The sequence below is a fragment of the Dunckerocampus dactyliophorus genome, chromosome 9 (assembly GCF_027744805.1).
Source record: "Dunckerocampus dactyliophorus isolate RoL2022-P2 chromosome 9, RoL_Ddac_1.1, whole genome shotgun sequence".
Classification (NCBI taxonomy): Eukaryota; Metazoa; Chordata; class Actinopteri; order Syngnathiformes; family Syngnathidae; genus Dunckerocampus; species Dunckerocampus dactyliophorus.
The window spans coordinates 7,281,366-7,299,086 of NC_072827.1; the positions used below are offsets into that span (position 1 = coordinate 7,281,366).

Sequence of the window (17,721 nt, forward strand, 5' to 3'; positions counted from 1 at the left end):
TGTATCTGCGATCAGCTACTCTGGCTTAGGTTGCATTGTCAAGCACAGAGCCACTGAGCTCCGCCTCCCACATTCATACCATGCTGAAAATTTTGAAAAATGTGAAAAATGTTGTCAATTTCAATAAAATTCAAATTTAAAAAAGGCAAGGTAATTTATTTTTTGTATCGAAAAAATATCGAACCGTGACAGAAATGTATGGAACCGAACCGTGAATTTTGTGTATCTTTGGACCCCTACATTTTAGTAGCATACATTTGAAATATTCAAGAAAAATGTTATTTTGTTAAATCATAATATTATGAAAACAAATAAAACAACTCATGCATTTATTTGGAATTTTTGGTTTATCATTTTATTTTATTTTTTGTCATTTTAGTAGGATGGAGTTGAAGATTTGGAGAAAAAAATCAGCAAAATGGAAAAACCATCAGTAATTTTACAAGAATAAAGAATAAATTAAAAAAAAAGTTATCTAACAAGAAAACGTAATTTTATGAGAATAACATTGTAATGTTATGAGGAAAAATAAGCCATTTTATTGGCACGACATTGAAATATTAAAGAAATGTTATTTTTTTAAAGTCAAAATATGATAAAAACAGCACATAAAGTTGGAATTTTTGGAAAATTAGGTTGCAAACAAGATTTAATAAGTCAAAATATGATGGGATTAAAGTCATAATTACAAGAAGAAAATTTAAAAGAAGAAAATTCAAACAGTTGGAAATAATAAAAAAAAAACAGTAGAAATGGAAACAGCTGCAAGAATAAGGTCAAACTATGAAGAGATAAATATTGTATTCTAACAATTTTATGAGAAACAAACATGAGGAAAAATGTCAATTTTGTAGCATAAAATTTTAATATTAAAGAAATTAATTAAGTCCTAATATAATGACAAACAAAACAATGAATAAAGTTTTTATCTTTGGGAAATTAGGTGGGGGAAAAATTATGGGAATAATGTCAAAATGTTATGGGAATAAAGTCATAATTCAGAGAGAAATTGAGAAAAAGAAGTAAGTTGAACTATTTGGAAATAAAAAAACAATGAAATGGAAAAAGCTGTAATTTTACAAGCCTAAAGTCAAAATATTAAGAGATAAACATATTCTAACCCGAAATATCTTTCATTTTAGTAGCATAGAGTTGGAAAAAAAAGATTAAAAAAAAAACAAGCAATACAACAAATAAAGTTGTCATTTTTGGAAAACGAGTTGCAGAAAAAGTTATAATATTATGGGATCAAAGTCAAAATTTTATGCGAGTTAAGTCATATTATGAAAAGAAAAGTTATAAAGATTATTTAAGAAGAAAGTTGAAATAATTGGGAAAAAAAGAACAGCGAAAACGGGAAAAATAGAGCACAAGGGCAAAATGTAAAGAGAAGATGTTGATACTAATAACTACTAATAATAAAGTTTGTCTTTATATATGTTTTTAGCCTTTTTACATAATAAAAAAATACATGTAAATATATAAGTGGCCCCTCACATTTTTTGATTCATTCAGTATGCGTTCCTCGGTGGAAGAAGTTTGGACACCCCTATTCTCGGGCCTCACTTGATTACTCAATTCATTGAAACAACAAGCTTCAGATGAAACGACTAAAGAGATCGTTAGTTGCAGTCCTTATAACCATATGTGTAAAATAACTTGAAAGACGTTAAATCCTTGGGTTGCACTGCAGGGAAATTGGTGTGCACACACACACACACACACACACACACACACACACACATACACACACACACACAGTGCTGATCAAAATGTTAAGACTAGTTGAAAAACTCCAAGATTGTACATTTTGTTCTGTTAAATCTTAAGGAGGTTCTAAGCATAGCTTCAAAATGTAAAACGAAGACAAGGGAGTGAGACAACAACTTTTTAGACTAAGCAATTTATTGCAAAGAAGCTTTAAAGTGAAATAGGCTGTTCATCTAATAAAAAGTTTAAGAGCACAGCCTTTAAAAGGCAAAATGTACATTGCATGTGATTTAGTGTCAGGTATTCACACTGTCATGATGTCTTGATGGCAAAGGCAAAAAAGCTTTCGCTCTTTGAACACGGTGGGATTGTTGAGCTGAATAAGCAAGTAAGTAAGCAGTAAGACAGACCTTGTAAACTTTTTCAAAGGGTTATGGAACAAAAAAATCAAGTGGTAGACCCCAAAAAATGTCACTGGTCCCGGATCCCATTGGCTGTCCGTCAAGATACGGGACCATCCTCAGCCCTAATGAAGGTTGGTACTGGTGCCGTTTGCATTCCAATAACCATCAGACGCCAGAGAAGCTTTTAAGAAGAAAAAAGGTCTTCAAAGGCCTCGTCTCCTTCAAGGCCAAAAAATTGGCCGTTTTGAATTTGCACGAGAGCACCAAACATGGGACATTGAACTAGAGCTGTCCTATCTAGTCTGACTGGTGTGTGTCCCACCTAGTCTTTGAGCATGAACTGATGAAGCCTGGTCGGATGAGAGGCGAAACCTCTTCAAAGACAACCTGAGCAGTCCAGTTGCGATCGATTGAATGTCCGGAGAATGACTTGGATGAATAAGAATTTTCATAGGCCGACATTAAAAGGTGGAAGAAAGTTTTATTCTCTGAGAAAAATGGAAGTTTGACAGTCCTGATGGCTTCCAACGTTACTGGCATGACAAGGAAGTCCCACCTGAGATGTTTTCCACACAGCAAAGGAAGATCTGCGTTTGAATCTCCGTTGGGAATCGCTGTGCGGAGTTTGCATGTTTTCCCCATGCTTGTGTGGGTTTTCTACGGGTAATCCGGTTTCCTCCCACATTAAAAAAAACAAAAACATGCATGTTAGGTTAATTGGCGACTCTAAATTGTCCATAGGTATGAATGTGAATGGTTGATTGTCTATATGTGCCCTGCGATTGGCTGGCGACCAGTCCAGGGTGTACCACGAAGTAAGCTGGGATATGCTCCCAGTTGCATACCTGCAACCCTGGCGAGTTTAAGCGGCAGAGAAGATGGATGGATGGTGTTTTTGCAATAAATCGCTATCTTAAAATTTTGTCTCACTCCCATTTCTTCTTTTTGAATTTTGAAACTCTGCTTAGAACCTCCTTAAGATCCAACAGTGTAAAATGTACATCCTTGCAATTTTTCAACTGGTCTTAACATTTAGACCAGTGGTTTCCAAACTTTTTATAGTGGTGTACCCCTTCAGACATTTGACCTGAAGCCATGTACCCCCTATTCCTGCACACTTGAAAAACACACATCTTTGAACTTGAAATATTGAACACAATTAATTGGTATTAATGTTATAGTGATTTTGGGTCAAAATTGTGTCTTTTGCATGGTCACATTGATACCGTTTCACATGAGCACTAATAAATAAGTAATCATCCAACATATCTTTTACATATATATTATAGTTAATTGGTTAATTAATTTTAAAATAATTCTGGGTCAAAATGTGTATTTTGCGTGGTTGCATTTTGATAAAGTTTCACATGAGCGCTGATAAATAGATAAGTAATCATTATACATATCTTTTATTCCAGTCTGATGTTGGTACTCTTCCTTTTGAATGGCTTGAATTTGAGCATCACTTTTTTTGTCCACTGCCGATGGCTATGGGTTAAATCTGTGTAATCATTTATCACCAAATTGAGGTGGAAAGTTTAACAATCATGATAAAGCAGTGTCCGAAGTACAAAAATACATACAACCAACGATAAAGCCCCACTCACGGTGACAGGTTTTCACTGCTGCACCGTGCGGGGATTGGAACAACAATGTAAATAAAATCTTTGAGATTAAACACTATTAATGCACTAAATAATCATCAAACGTACTTATTTGTTCATATGATTCCCACAGAGAAATGAACATCGGGTGCTGTCTCCTTCCTGCTTTCTTCTCCGTTCTCCATTGCGGCGTGAGGTGTTCAGGTGCACTCGTAATTGAGTGTTAGGCGCTAATTGTTTTTAATTTTTATTCACGTACCCCCATTATAATTTGCGTACTCCACTTTGGGAACCTATGATTTAGATCATGGGTGTGTATACAGTGGTGTGAAAGTGTTTGCCCCCTTCTTGATTTATTTTTTTTATTTGTCACAATTAAATGTTTCAGATCATCAAACAAACTTAAATATTAGTCAATGACAACATAACTGAGCACAAGTTAAATGAAACTTGTTCTTAAGGGAGAAAAAAAATCCAAACCTACAGGCCTTGTGTGGAAAAAGTGATTGCCCCCCCTGTTAAAACATAACTGAGATTATTTGAGATCTATTACTGTGGAAAAGGTTATAAAGCGATTTCTAAAGCTTTGGGACATGGAACAGTGGTGAACCTTCCCAGGAGCGGCCGGCCATCCAAAATGAGCCCAAGAGCGCAGCGACGACTCATCCGAGAGGTCACAAAAGACCCCACAACAACATCCAAAGAACTGCAGGTCTCACTTACCTCAGTTAAGGTCAGTGTTCATGACTCCACCATAAGAAAGACACTGGGCAAAAACGGTTCCAAGACCAAAACCACTGCTGAACAAAAAGATCATTCAGGCTTGTCTCAATTTTGCCAGAAAACATCTTGCTGATCCCCAAGACCTTTGGGAAAATACTCTGTGGTCTGACGAGACAAAAGTTTAACTTTTTGGAAGGTGTTTGTCCCATTACATCTGGCGTAAAAGTTATGCTGCATTTCAGAAAAAGAACATCATAGCAACAGTAAAATATGGTGGTGGTAGTGTGATGGTCTGGGGCTGTTTTGCTGCTTCAGGACCTGGAAGACTTGCTATGATAAATGGAACCATGAATTCTGCTCTCTACCAAAAAATCCTAACGGAGAATGTCCATTTGTTGGTGACCTCAAACTGAAACCAACTTGGGTTCTGCAGCAGGACAATGATCCAAAACACACCAGCAAGTCCACCTCTGAATGGCTGAAGAAAAACAAAATGAAGACTTTGGAGTGGCCTAGTCCTGACCTGAATCCTATTGAGATGCTGTGGCATGACCTGAAAAAGGCACTTCATGCTGGAAAACCCTGCAATGTGGCTGAATGACAACAATTCTGCAAAGATGACTTCCACAGCACTGTAAGAGACTCATTGCAAGTGATCATAAACGCTTGATTGCAGTTGTTGCTGCTAAGGGTGGCCCAACCAGTTATTAGGTTTAGGGGGCAATTACTTTCTCCACACAGGGCCATGTGGGCTTGGATTTTTTTCTTCCTTAATAATAAGTAGGTTCAATTGAAACTGCATTTTGTTTTCAGTTGTGTTGTCATTGACTAATATTTACATTTGTTTGATCTGAAACATTTAAGTGTGACAAACATGCAAAAAAAAAAAAAAGAAATCAGGAAGGGAGCAAACACTTTCACACCACTTTATATAGTTTTATATGTGTATATAATCGACCTTCTGATGCCTGGAAGCTTTGACATCATCTTGGCAACATAAGTAATGTGCCCTTTGTGCTGTGCTCTATATTCTTTCCTTTTCGGATTTATTCTGCCATCTAGCTTGAAGCAGTCTGGAATTCACACCGGTAACCCGTGGCCGCCTTACAAGGAGAGGACTCCCCTTCACCCTTGCTACAAAGGTCTCATCAAGCTGTTGCACTGCAAGACCCTGCACATTGTGATTTTCACTCTCCTTTACAAGGTCAGCCCTTCAGCAGTGGTGCAACGTGTAGCTGTTATCTGCTGTTGATGTGTTGCAAGATACATACTGTAGTCCTGATGGCCATGCTTGCAAATGGCATAGATGATGAGTAATCATGTAAGGCAGACAACTACAACTGCAGCCATTATCAGCTGGAACAACATTGGTGTGTAGTTTTAGTGTTCCTAAAATAAGCTCAGTATCTAACTTGCCGTCCGTTCTAATGAAATGTACTTTGTAGATATGGATGGATCATCAGAATATGTCAGAACATGTGCTGTGCATGGTGCTCTACCTCATCGAGCTGGGCTTGGACAACCAGGTTCAAGACAGCAAAGAAGACGAGGTAAGAGAACAGGAATGGAAGTCAGAACATTGTGGCATTTCAAGAAATCTTTCTAATTTATTATCTATAAAATTAATAACTGCGATTGGTAATATCGTGATTCATATAGCTGACCCCACTTCAGATATTTTCAAAGATTTATTCAGATGTGCCTGTATACTGTATGGAACGACTTCTTGAGATGTCATCTGTACTTCTGTGAAGAATGTGTCGGACGTTTCGCTCCTCATCCGAAGAGCTTCGTCAGCGAACCAACAAGTGCTGGTAGCCTCGGCCAGTAGAGAACACAAAAGGGTTTGTGGAGAGTATCAACGACCTCAGATTGGAGCCAGAGGAAACATTGGTGTCTTATGATGTGACTTCACTTTTCACATCTGTCCCCACCTCAGCAGTAGTCTCGGTGGTGAGGAAGAGACTGCTCGAGGACTCAACTCTGCAATGGAGAACAAAACTCAGTGCTGACCACATCTGCCAATTATTGGAAATTTGCCTTAACACTACATATTTTCAGTTTAGAGGGAAATTTTACAGACAAATTCATGGTTGTGCTATGGGCTCACCAGTCTCACCCATAGTGGCGAATCTGTACATGGAAGAGATAGAGAAACAGGCTCTCACATCCTTCTCAGGGACAAAACCAAGGCACTGGTTTAGATACGTGGATGACACCTTTGTCATAATCAAAAAACAAGAAATTCAGTCTTTCACAGATCGCATCAATGCGGTGGACATCAATATCAAATTTACTCGTGAGGACGCTAAAGAGAACCAACTAGCCTTTTAGACTGCAAGGTAATTATAGGAGAGGACAGACAGCTACTTACAGAGGTCTTTAGAAAGGCCACACACACTGACCAATACCTGCTTTTTGAATCAAACCATCCACTACAACATAAACTAGGGGTTATTAGGACCCTCCAACATAGAGCGGAACAAATACCAACTAGTGCTGAGGGAAGGGAAAAGGAGACACAACATGTCCAGAGAGCGCTCTCAACCTGTGGGTACCCGCGGTGGGCTTTTAACAAATGTCAAAAGAAGAGAGTAGGGAAAGAAACCCAAAAGCCCACAGAAGCAAAAAGGAGAGGAGTGGTAGTCCCTTATGTAGAAAAACTCCAGAGGATCTTATGGCAACACAAAAATTCCAACCTATTTTAAACCAGTAAATACCCTGAGACAAAAATTAGTGCATCCTAAAGACAAGGCTCCAAACCAAAAACAGAGCAATGTGGTCTATTCCATCCACTGTAAAGATGAGGAATGCAAAGAGCACTACATTGGGGAAACTAAGCAAATGCTCCAAAAAAGGCTTTATCAACATCGCAGGGACAATTCTAGTGGGCCTCAATCAGCAGTACATCTACACCTTAAAGCAACCAATCACTCTTTTGAGGACAGCGAGGTAAAGATTTTAGCCAAAGAAAACAGATGGTTTGAAAGAGGAGTAAAGGAAGCTATTTTTGTCAAACAACAGAACCCATCATTGAATCAGAATGGTGGTTTGAGGTTTAATTTGGACCCTGTGTTCAGCAGGTTACTGAGACCAAAACCCACAGCTCTTAGTCATGCAAATGAGGTGGAGCCAGGGTCGAGCCAGAACAATAGATGCTAACTAGCCAGTATCAGAGTCGTTCATACCCAACTACAGGGAGCTACACTTCCCTTTGATCGGAGGTGCTAATGGGAGGAGAGGATTAGACCACCACTCCTCCCAGTCTTAGTGTAAGGAACCAATAGGAGGAGGGCATTGGCACACCAATTCCGCCCACTCTTACTGTATTTAAGGCCTAGGCTACCAGCACTTGTTAGTTCGCTGACGAAGCTCTTCGGTTGAGGAGCGAAACATCCGACACATTCTTCACAGAAGTACAGATGACGTCTCAAGAAGCCTTTTCATCGTTGGACAATTCCTGTTTGACTGAGAACCTACACAGATATACTGTATGATTATTATCATTATGTACCTGTATACCAGCAAGGGCTACATAAAATTAAACGATGCAACTTTGCCACTTTGATATTTTGTAAAGCAACATATCTGCTAAGAAGCATATATATTTCAAGAAAAAAAACTGCATCTCAGCTTTGTCATATACTGTACTGTAGTTTAAAAAAAAAGCCTATTATTAGAACCAATTTCACTCTTTTTTGCCATTTTGCTGCTGTTATTATTTTTTTCACAAATATTTAAACTTTCTTCTTAAATCTTTTTTTCCCAACCTAATTTTCCAAAAATCACAACTTTATTTTGTTTTGTTTTTATCATATTACTAATTTTAAAAAGCATTTTTTTCTTTCATATTTCAACTCAATGCAACTAAAAGGACATTATTTTAAATGTTTATTCTTGTAAAATTGCAACTTTTTTCTTGTTAGAATACAACTTTTTTTCTCTAAATATTTAAAATTTATTAAAAAATAAAAATATCATAAAATTACAGCAATTTTTTTTCTGTTTCTGCAGTTGTTGTTTTTTTAATTGTCCAACTATTGCAACTTCTTGTAAATGTTCTTCTCATAATTATAACTTTATTGCCATAATATTTTAACTTTATTCTCGGAACATTACAACTTTTTCCACAACCTAATTTTCATTGTTTTGTTTGTTTCCTATAATATTGCGATTTTTAAAAATGAACATCCTACTTTAATACTTCAGCTTTATGCTACTAAAATGATATGTTTTTTTCTTCATAATATTGCAATATGACTTTTTCACATTAGATTACAACTTTTTTTGACTTTATTCTTGCAGATTTTTCCATTTTTGCTGTTTGATTTTGTTTTGTTTTTCTAAACACGATAATAAAATAAAATAAAATAAATAAAATGTAGATAAAAAATAAATAAATGAAACAACCTTTTTCTCTTAATATATGGCCTTTATTGTTGTAACATTAGTGCTGAATTTTCCATTTTCGCTGCTGCTTTGGTGTGACACTGTAATGCCGTGCCTCTAGGAGCCGTGCATCGAGGAGCACTGCCACGACAGTTGGTTCCCCGGTACAAACCTCATCTCCAATCTGCACCACGTCATCAACTTTGTGAGAGTTCGAGTTCCTGAGACGGCACCCGAAGTGAAGCGAGAGGCGCCGCCCAGCACCAGCTCGGAGGAGTCGTCCTACGGCCAGGTAAGAGTCCCAGCTCGGTGACATCACCTTGACCTTGCCACATCATTATGCTTCCAAAACGGCGGTATCGGCTCCGATGCGGCTTGGCCTCTCAGTATCTCCATCATTGTTCACCCTGCCATCCTCACTCCACAGAGCTCCAGGCGTCTTTCAGCCAATTGGAGAGAGGTAGCTGTTTGTACACTTTGATGGTTGAAGAATTCCTTTGCACGTTTAAAGGAGGCTTGCTCGGCTGTGGTTTGTGTATGATGCCACGCTTCAGCACTTCCCCCTCCCACTCTAATGCTGAAACTAATTATGTGTGTAATGCAGGTTTGGGTAAACGCTTTTTAACTGCATGTCAGCGTGATTGATGTGGCCGCGTCCAGTGAATATGATGTATGTTTATTTAACAGTGCGGCTCAGGTCCTTTTCGTCAGGGCAGGTCATTGCAATCCTTCACGCGGCTTGTACGTATGCTTGAAGAAACGGCTCTGTCGAAGCACTATCAGCAAGAGCGATAATGAAACCTTGGCTGAATTTTTATAATAGACATTTCATTTGACTTTTATGTCCATTGTACCTCTTTGACTATGCTAATGAAGCATCCTTACGATCCATCAAAGTCTGGGACTTTATTGTTGTTGTCGCGGTTGGAAGATGGTGATTTAGCACAGCACCTGCTAGGTGCAGATGGAATAACAAGTGGTGCTTTTTCTTCTTGTGAAGAAATGAAATCAACAGTAGCTTTGTGGAGAAAACTGCAGTAGTAATGTATCAATACAGTAATCCAGGGGTGTCCAAATTGTGGCCACCGGCATTGAAAAATAGAATTTAACAAGAAAACTTAAAAAAAAAAAAAATCTGCATTCAGTTTACAACAATAAAGTCAATATACTAGCAGAAAAAAGTGGTAATCTAACAAGAAAAAGTAGTAATTTTATGAGAATAATGTAATATTATGAGGAAAAATAACATTATTTTAATAGCATGAAGTTGAAATAGTTGAAGAAAAAAGACCTTAAGTCCTATATTATGACAAACAAAACAATGAATCAAGTTGTCATTTTTGGAACATTAGGTCACAGAAAAAGTTTTAATTTTAGGAGAATAAAGTCAATAAAGTCTAAAGTTATGACAAAAGAAGAAAGTTGATATAGTTGAGTGAAAAAATAACAGCAGACACTGAAAGAAACTTCTGTAATTTTATGAGAATAAAGTCAAAATATAAAGGAAAAAAAGTCAGATTCTAATGAGAAAAAAGTCTCAATTTTATGAGAATAAACTCGTAATATTATGAGGAAAAATAATGTCATTTTAGTAACATAGAAATACTAAAGAAAACAATATTTGGTAAAAGTCGTAATAATATTAGAAACAAACTAAAATAAAGTTGTCATTTTTGGAGTATTAGGTTGGAGGAGGAAGTTATAATATGGGAATAAAGTCAAAATATTTTGGGAATATAGTCATAAGAAAATTTAAGAAAGTTGAAATAGTTGGAAAATTAAAAAAAAATTAAATTAAAAAAAGATGTAATTTTATGCAAATAAAGTCAAAACATTAAGAGAAAAGTGTTGTATTCTAATGACAAAAATAGGCAAAAAACAAAAATACACATTCAAGCATAGTTTACATTTTTTTTGCCTAAATTAGGAATTTTCAAGCATAAAAATAGCAAAATGAACTAAGCTACAGTCAAACTTGACTATAGCGGCCACTAGAGGGAGTCTGCAAAAATGGCTGCTATAGACAGGTGGCCTCTATAGACAGGTTGGCGTCCAGTTTGAATGTTGACCAGGAGAGGAAAAAAAGAAAAAAAGGGGGAATTTTTTAAAATAATAATGTTGACCAGTAGAGGGCACTGCGGACTGCGGATAAAAGTTGTACAGCACTACTAGGCTTGTTATTATCATGGTTCATGGTTTTAATTCATCCTGAACATGCATATGAGTCAAACAGTAGCACATCACATAGTACAATTCACAATTTTGCATGTCCAAAAAGGAGTAGGAAGAAGCAAAGCTTATTTAATCCTACCCCTCATCAGTTTCACATCAGTTGCAATACATTTATTCACCTCTTGTTCTTTCAAGTGTACTTTGTAGGTCTACATGACAATGTAGTACGATCATAGCCAAGGTTTTTACTTACTAAAAGGAAGCTAGAGGCTTAATAATAACTGATAGAATATATCCACGACCCACAGAACAAAGCTGTGCTAGTAATGTCTTACGCTTGTTTTTTATATTTTACTTTTTACACGGCAGAGTGTCATTACAGTTATAGTTCATCAGGAAGTGACGGGAAGTGACGGTGGGCGTCCCGAGCAGGAGAGCTAGGCTCAGTGCGAGCTGTGAGTTTGGAGAGAGTTGGGAAGTGTGTTTATGTTGGCGTGGATGTAAAGTCCTGCTGTGTTCTCCGCTGTTAATAAAGCCATTAAAGTGCATCGGCGACGTGAGTATCTCCTTTCCCACAACAAGCGGCATTACAGTATTGACACACATTGTCTCACACCAGGAAATAAACTGTGTCACTTGTTACAGGCATTGGCTGGACAGCTATGTAGTGGGGCTTGTTTAACCTTTGCCTTGTGGGCAAGCAGGAAGGAGAGACGATGCTGAGAGATGTGTGTGTGTTCTGAGCTGCTGTCTGGTGGCCGCGTTCAATAAATAAAGTTGGCAGAAGCAACAGGAGAAGTTTCCTTCTTTGCTTCGAAGCTGAATAACACTGACAAGTTAACAGACTAGTAGCGAACGGAAAAGAAGACGGCTTTTTGTGTCGAATACAGAAAATGAGGACTTTGATGGATTTGTGGATGAGGATTGATGAAAAATAACATGAGTACATTCTAAAATACTTCAATTAAGTACAACCGAACTCAGTTTTGCTCCCGCTGCCGCATGCATGCTAGCATATGTTGTTTTTTTTTTTTATTGTAGCGTCGCTGGGAGCACGTCCTGTTCCCAGCCTAATTTGCGGTAATGTTTTGGTGCAAATGCTCTTAAAGTTACATGTTTGACCAGGAAATAGCAAGCTCAAAAGAAGACGGCTTTTTTATGTGGAACAACTGACAGTTTGTGTGGATCTTGTGAATGATTGTGACTGAGCTAGGACTCAGTAATTAAAGTCTACACACGACGGCTTCATTGATTGAAAAACGAAACTTTTTTGTGCATGAAGCTTCTACTTGAGTCGGTAATTTGGCCACTATATGCAGTCAGATATTGACCAAGGGAGACAAAATGCGTGGCCGCTGGCCGCGTTGGACAGGTGACTGCTCTACACAGGGTCTATAACATGTAAATTTGCTGCGGGGGATTTTTCAGTGGCTGCTATAGGCAGGTGGCCGTTCTATAAAGGTGGCCGCTAAGACAGGTTTGACTGCATATTAAAATATAAAGTATTTGGAAGACACATTCAAAGAGAGATAAGATGATATTTATGTAGTATTGTACATTTGTCACTAGGTGTCAGTAGTGTTACTGTAATGTTGGGTGAGACACACAAGCACCAGACTTGGATTGTCTGCACGGGGTTTTATTGCAGATTTGAAGGATTGCACAAAAGGCACAATAATACTGTTATAGCCGTAACTCACACTGAGCTAAAACTCAACTCTGAACCCCCAAAGTCACTTCCTGTCCGCAACCACCGAAACACATCTATAGCAACACATACGAGCACGAGTCTTATTTATGTCTTAAATGTCTTATTTTGTCTTATTATGTCTACTATATTGGGTAATAGGAGTCTAAAGGTGACTATAGGGGTGTTATTTCATGTCTAGAGGCCTCTAACAATATTAAAAAGCATATTTAGAAGGTGGTAAACAGGTTTTGTATGCTCTATCTACCAACATATTCCGTTTATAAATAAAGAATCCTATTTCACTTATCACAGTCATGTCTGGAAGCAAGTAACCACTATAAACGAAGGAATATTGTAATTGCGGACCGCGGACTTACTGAGCTAGCAAGCTTGTTGCTGTGTGGAGCACATCATCCTTCGTACCCCGATGTCATAATCGGCAGAAAAAAAAATGCTACTAATACAAACCAATATGTCATTAAAAATATCCTAACATACTATCAGACACCTCTAATGCATTTCAGTTCATTTTCTTTCTATGTCATTTCAGAACCTGCGTGAAGCCCAAGTGTTTAGCCTGGTAGCAGAGCGCAGGAGGAAGTTCCAAGAGATAATCAACCGCAGCAGCTCGGAGGCCAACCAAGTAGTCAGGCCCAAGAGCTCATCGACACGCTGGGTGCCACCGGGTACGCCCCCGCAGCTGGTGACGGAGATCCTGGAGATAAGAGAAAGCATGCTGTCCCTCCTTGTCAAGCTGCACCAGAAGCTGTCGTCCAAGCAGAACTCTCTGTCGGCGTCCTGGCTGGACAACATGGACACGAGCCGCCACGCTCACGGGGACGGCATCACCGCCATCGAGCGTATCCTCGCCAAGGCGGCCACGCGCAGCTGCCAAATCAAGCGCAGCATCCAGGACATTTGCGGAAAGGTGTCTCCTCCTGTGCCACCGAAGAAGAACAGTCCGACAGACAAGAAAGCCATGGATAAAGAAGAAAGGTACAATCATGGTTTCCTTTATTTCCCCAAGTGTTTTTGCAGTCAATAGAATCAAAACTTTAGATTCTGTTACAGTATACACCATAAAGAAACATTTTCATTTACTTTATGAAATACTTTGATCCACTTTTATGGAGCTACTAAAACAACACCACTTTGCGTTTATTATGTGTCAGCTTTCCGAACAATTATTCATCTATCCAAGGAGTGTCCAGAAGTTTTTCCAGCGAAGCCCACACACTGAAATATGAAAGGATGCGACTTTGCCACTTTTAATATTTTGTTAAATTATGCTTAGAAGTTATATATTTCAAGAAACACACTGCATTTCATTTTGTCATATCGGTGAAAAAGCCTCTATGTATCAACTTCACTCTTTGCTCTTTTTCTCCCCATTTTGGCTGTTTTTGGGTTTTTTTTTTCAAATAGTTCAACTTTTTTCTTCAATAATCTTTGTAAATTCTCTTTTTGTAGTATCATGACTTATTCCCATAATATTTTGACTTTATTCCCATATTTCAACTTTTTCCCCAACCTAATTTTCCAAAAATTACAACTTTCTTTTATTTATAAGTTTATTTTTTCATTGCAATTGCAACTTTTTTTTCTCTTAATATTGTGACTCTATTCTTAAATGTTAAATTACAGCTATTTCCCCATTTTTGCTGTTTTTTAAAAACCTGTTTCTTTAATATTATTAAAGATATTATTATTATTATTACTATTATTATTATATAATCTTTCGTCATAATATGACAAGTTTATTCTCATCAAATTTTTTGACTTTTTCATTTCATTTTTTTCTATTCCTTTTCCAAATATTTCAACTTTCTTCACTTAGAATTTCTTCTTGTGATTCCGACTTCATTCCCAAAATATTTTAACTTTATTCTCATAACATTAGAACCTTTTCTGCAACTTAATTTTCCCCGAAACTCTTATTGTATTAATTGATTTTTCTTATAATAGCATGCCTTTTTTTTTTTTTTTTTAAACATTTGTTTTTCTTTCATATTTCAACTCTTAAGGCCGCAAGGTGGTTGAATGGTTAGCATGGTGGCCACACAGTCAGATCAGATCAAATCTGGAAGACCTGTGTTTGAATCTCCGTTGGGCATTTCTGTGTGGAGTTTGCATGTTCTCCCCGTGCGTGTGTGGGTTTTCTCCGGGCACTCCGGCTTCCTCCCACATTCCCAAAAACATGCATGTTAGGTTAATTGGCGACTCTAAATTGTCCATAGGTATGAATTTGAGTGTTAGTGAATTATGTATGTGCCCTGCGATTGGCTGCTGACCAGTCCAGGGTGTATCCCGCCTCTTGCCCAAAGTCAGGTGGGATATCCAAGCATACCCCCACGACTCTAATTAAGATAAGTGGCATAGAAAACGGATGGATGGATGGATTTCAACTCTATGCTAGTAAAATTACATTCTTTTTCCTTATTATATTACGAGTTTCTTCTTGTAAAATTGCAACTTTTTCTTTTAATATTTTGACTTTCTTCTTGTAAAATTACAGCTATTTCTTTCATTCTGCTGGATTTTTTTCCCCCAACTATTTCAACTTTCTTCACTTATACTTGTAATTCCGACTTTATTCCCAAAATATGGCAGGGAGAACCACTGTATTAAAAAGATGTTATTTTTCTTCGTAATAGTACGTTATTCTCGTAAACTTTTCTAGTTAGTGGATTACTTTTTTCTCTCAGTATTTTGACTTTATTCTTGTGAAATTACTGCTGATTTTTACGTTTTTGCTGTTTCCAAGTTTTTAAGTTAAGTTTTCTAATTAAATTATATTTTTAGAATGTGCTGCAGGCCACAATTGGCTGGACTTTGGACACCCCTGATCTATCCAGAATCCCCAAAGAAGGTGTAAACTAGCTAATAAATAGCTAGTAAACTAGCTAATAAATAGCTACTTTATTTTTGGACATCTAATCAAATATGCTGCTATTGTAAAGCCTTCTTTCCATTTTTAGGAGATAAGCTCCATTGTATGGAATGGAATTTTATTTTTTTAACCTGAGTTCCAGTATCACCACTCCTATGTACCATCTCCCATTTTTCTCCCATAATGAGGAAGAGTAGGCTCTAAGCATTGGGAAATGGCTTGCTTTGCGTGTTGGCGTTACTCCAGAGACAAATTAAAATATATCATCTCTGCACTTCACATGGCCAGGAGTTGTTTCCATGACAACCATCAGGTATCAATGCGTTCATCCCGGTGCCAAGTGAGAGGCTTCATCTCATTGGCCAGGCTTTGGGCTCTCTGAAGCCATCAGTGAAAATGATTGAGCTGTCAGTGTTTGTTTATGCCCTCAAATCAGTACCGTCATTTACAGTGTGGGGCTCAATCCATCATATTCATTTGATTATCAGCCTTTCTAGCTTTGAAATCAGTGTCGTCAAAGTGGCATTGTAATGCTTGTGAAGTGCTTTGGAAGGTCAAGCAAGTAGGTGAGATAATTGGCACATGGCCGAGTATTAGCTCAAGTATATTTGTTGTATTTTTCAGACGCCAGAGGGCCAGAGAGAGGCAACAGAAACTGCTTGCTGAATTTGCCTCCAGACAGAAGAGTTTTATGGAAACGGCCATGGATGTTGGTAAGGAAATCCTTCCTCCTTTTGTCCCTTGCTGACTTGAATTACTGGCTGAATACTGTATGCTAGTCAGCACTGGAAACCTACTAATTAGTCTATACCAGTGGTCTCTAACTCGAGGCCCACATCCTGTGGCCCCTGTACGTGATGTCAAAAATGAAATGTAAGAACTGCATCTCAGCTTTGAAATATAGGCAGAAAAGACTATTATGACTATCAACTTCACTCCTTGCTCTTTTTTCCCCATTTTTCTTTTGTTTAATATTCCAGCTTTCTTCGTATATAATTTTTGTATGCCGTAATTTCCGAGGGTATAAGCCGCTACTTTTTTTTTCTTTAACTTTGAATCCGGCGGCTTATACAGCAGTGCGGCTAATTTGTGATTTTTATTTTTTTTTTTCGAAGCTTTTGACATCTCCTATACTTGAGAACTACCACTAATCATGAAAATCCTATGCTGCTCACAACAGAGCGCAAACAGTAGCTCTTTCCTTGGCAGAAGCCAATCACAAGTTGCATTGTAACTCACGACAATCGTTCCCTCGCTCTATCGTGGTTCACCTTTCGTGGATGTGCTCTTTTTTATTACAGGCTGAGCCTGGCCCTTTAAGAATTGCATTGTGGGAAATTGAGTGTCTTTCTTCCCTCTCTCATCTGTCTGGACCGCCCATTGTATTTTTATTATAAATTTTTTTCATTGTTAAATTAAAATAACAAACAAAAGCAATTTTAACTTCTACTCACAATGCATCACGGCAAGCAGAGACGTTCATTGGCCAAAGGCTGCCTGCTGTTGGGCGCCGGGCCACCAGAGGGTGCTCATGAGCGGAGCTCATAATTGATAACTCATAATTAATTTCACAAAGCTCATAATTGAGTACTGTCAGATAAAAAGCTACCAGACTTGGTCCTCATGGACTCATTCATGCTGCAACATGTCAATTTATGACATGGACATGTGTAGGTTATAGTCTGGTGCGTCTTTTATATAAGAACAAATCAAATTTTCTCTCTAAATTTGGTGGGTGCGTCTGAAACACCAGTGCGTGTTATACACAGGAAATTACGGTATTTTCTTCTCGTAATATTAATATGACTTTATTCCATTAATATAACTTTTTCCCCAAACAAATTTTTCAAAAATTACAACTTTGTTTTGTTTGTTTCTCATAATATTAGGACTTAAAAACATTATGTATTTAATATTTCAACTCTATGCTACTAAAATGACATTACTTTTCCTCATAATTTTACGGGTTCTTTTTTTTTTTTTTTTTTTTTTTTTTAAAATTACAACTTTTTTCTTGTTCGAATGAGACTTTTTTTCCTGTTAATATTTTGGCTATTCTTGTAAGATTACAGCTATTTTTTCAATTTCTGCTGTTTTTTAAAAATTTTCCAACTATATATTTTTTTCTGTGTGTATAAC

General features: G+C 37.5%; 1 protein-coding gene across 6 annotated transcripts in view; it reads left to right on the forward strand.

Moving 5' to 3' along the window:
- ubr3 (ubiquitin protein ligase E3 component n-recognin 3) overlaps window positions 1–17,721 on the forward strand; it is a 112,872-nt gene that overhangs the window by 31,222 nt on the left and 63,929 nt on the right. For all 6 annotated transcript variants that reach the window (XR_008572517.1, XM_054787986.1, XM_054787983.1 and 3 more), the window contains exons 20-24: window positions 5,504–5,645; window positions 5,887–5,991; window positions 8,952–9,122; window positions 13,243–13,688; window positions 16,207–16,295. Coding sequence is in view for 5 of the 6 variants with exons in the window: in XM_054787986.1 (XP_054643961.1) it covers window positions 5,504–5,645; window positions 5,887–5,991; window positions 8,952–9,122; window positions 13,243–13,688; window positions 16,207–16,295 (953 nt within the window). In the remaining variant the exon portion in view is untranslated. The remainder of the gene's footprint in view (window positions 1–5,503; window positions 5,646–5,886; window positions 5,992–8,951; window positions 9,123–13,242; window positions 13,689–16,206; window positions 16,296–17,721) is intronic.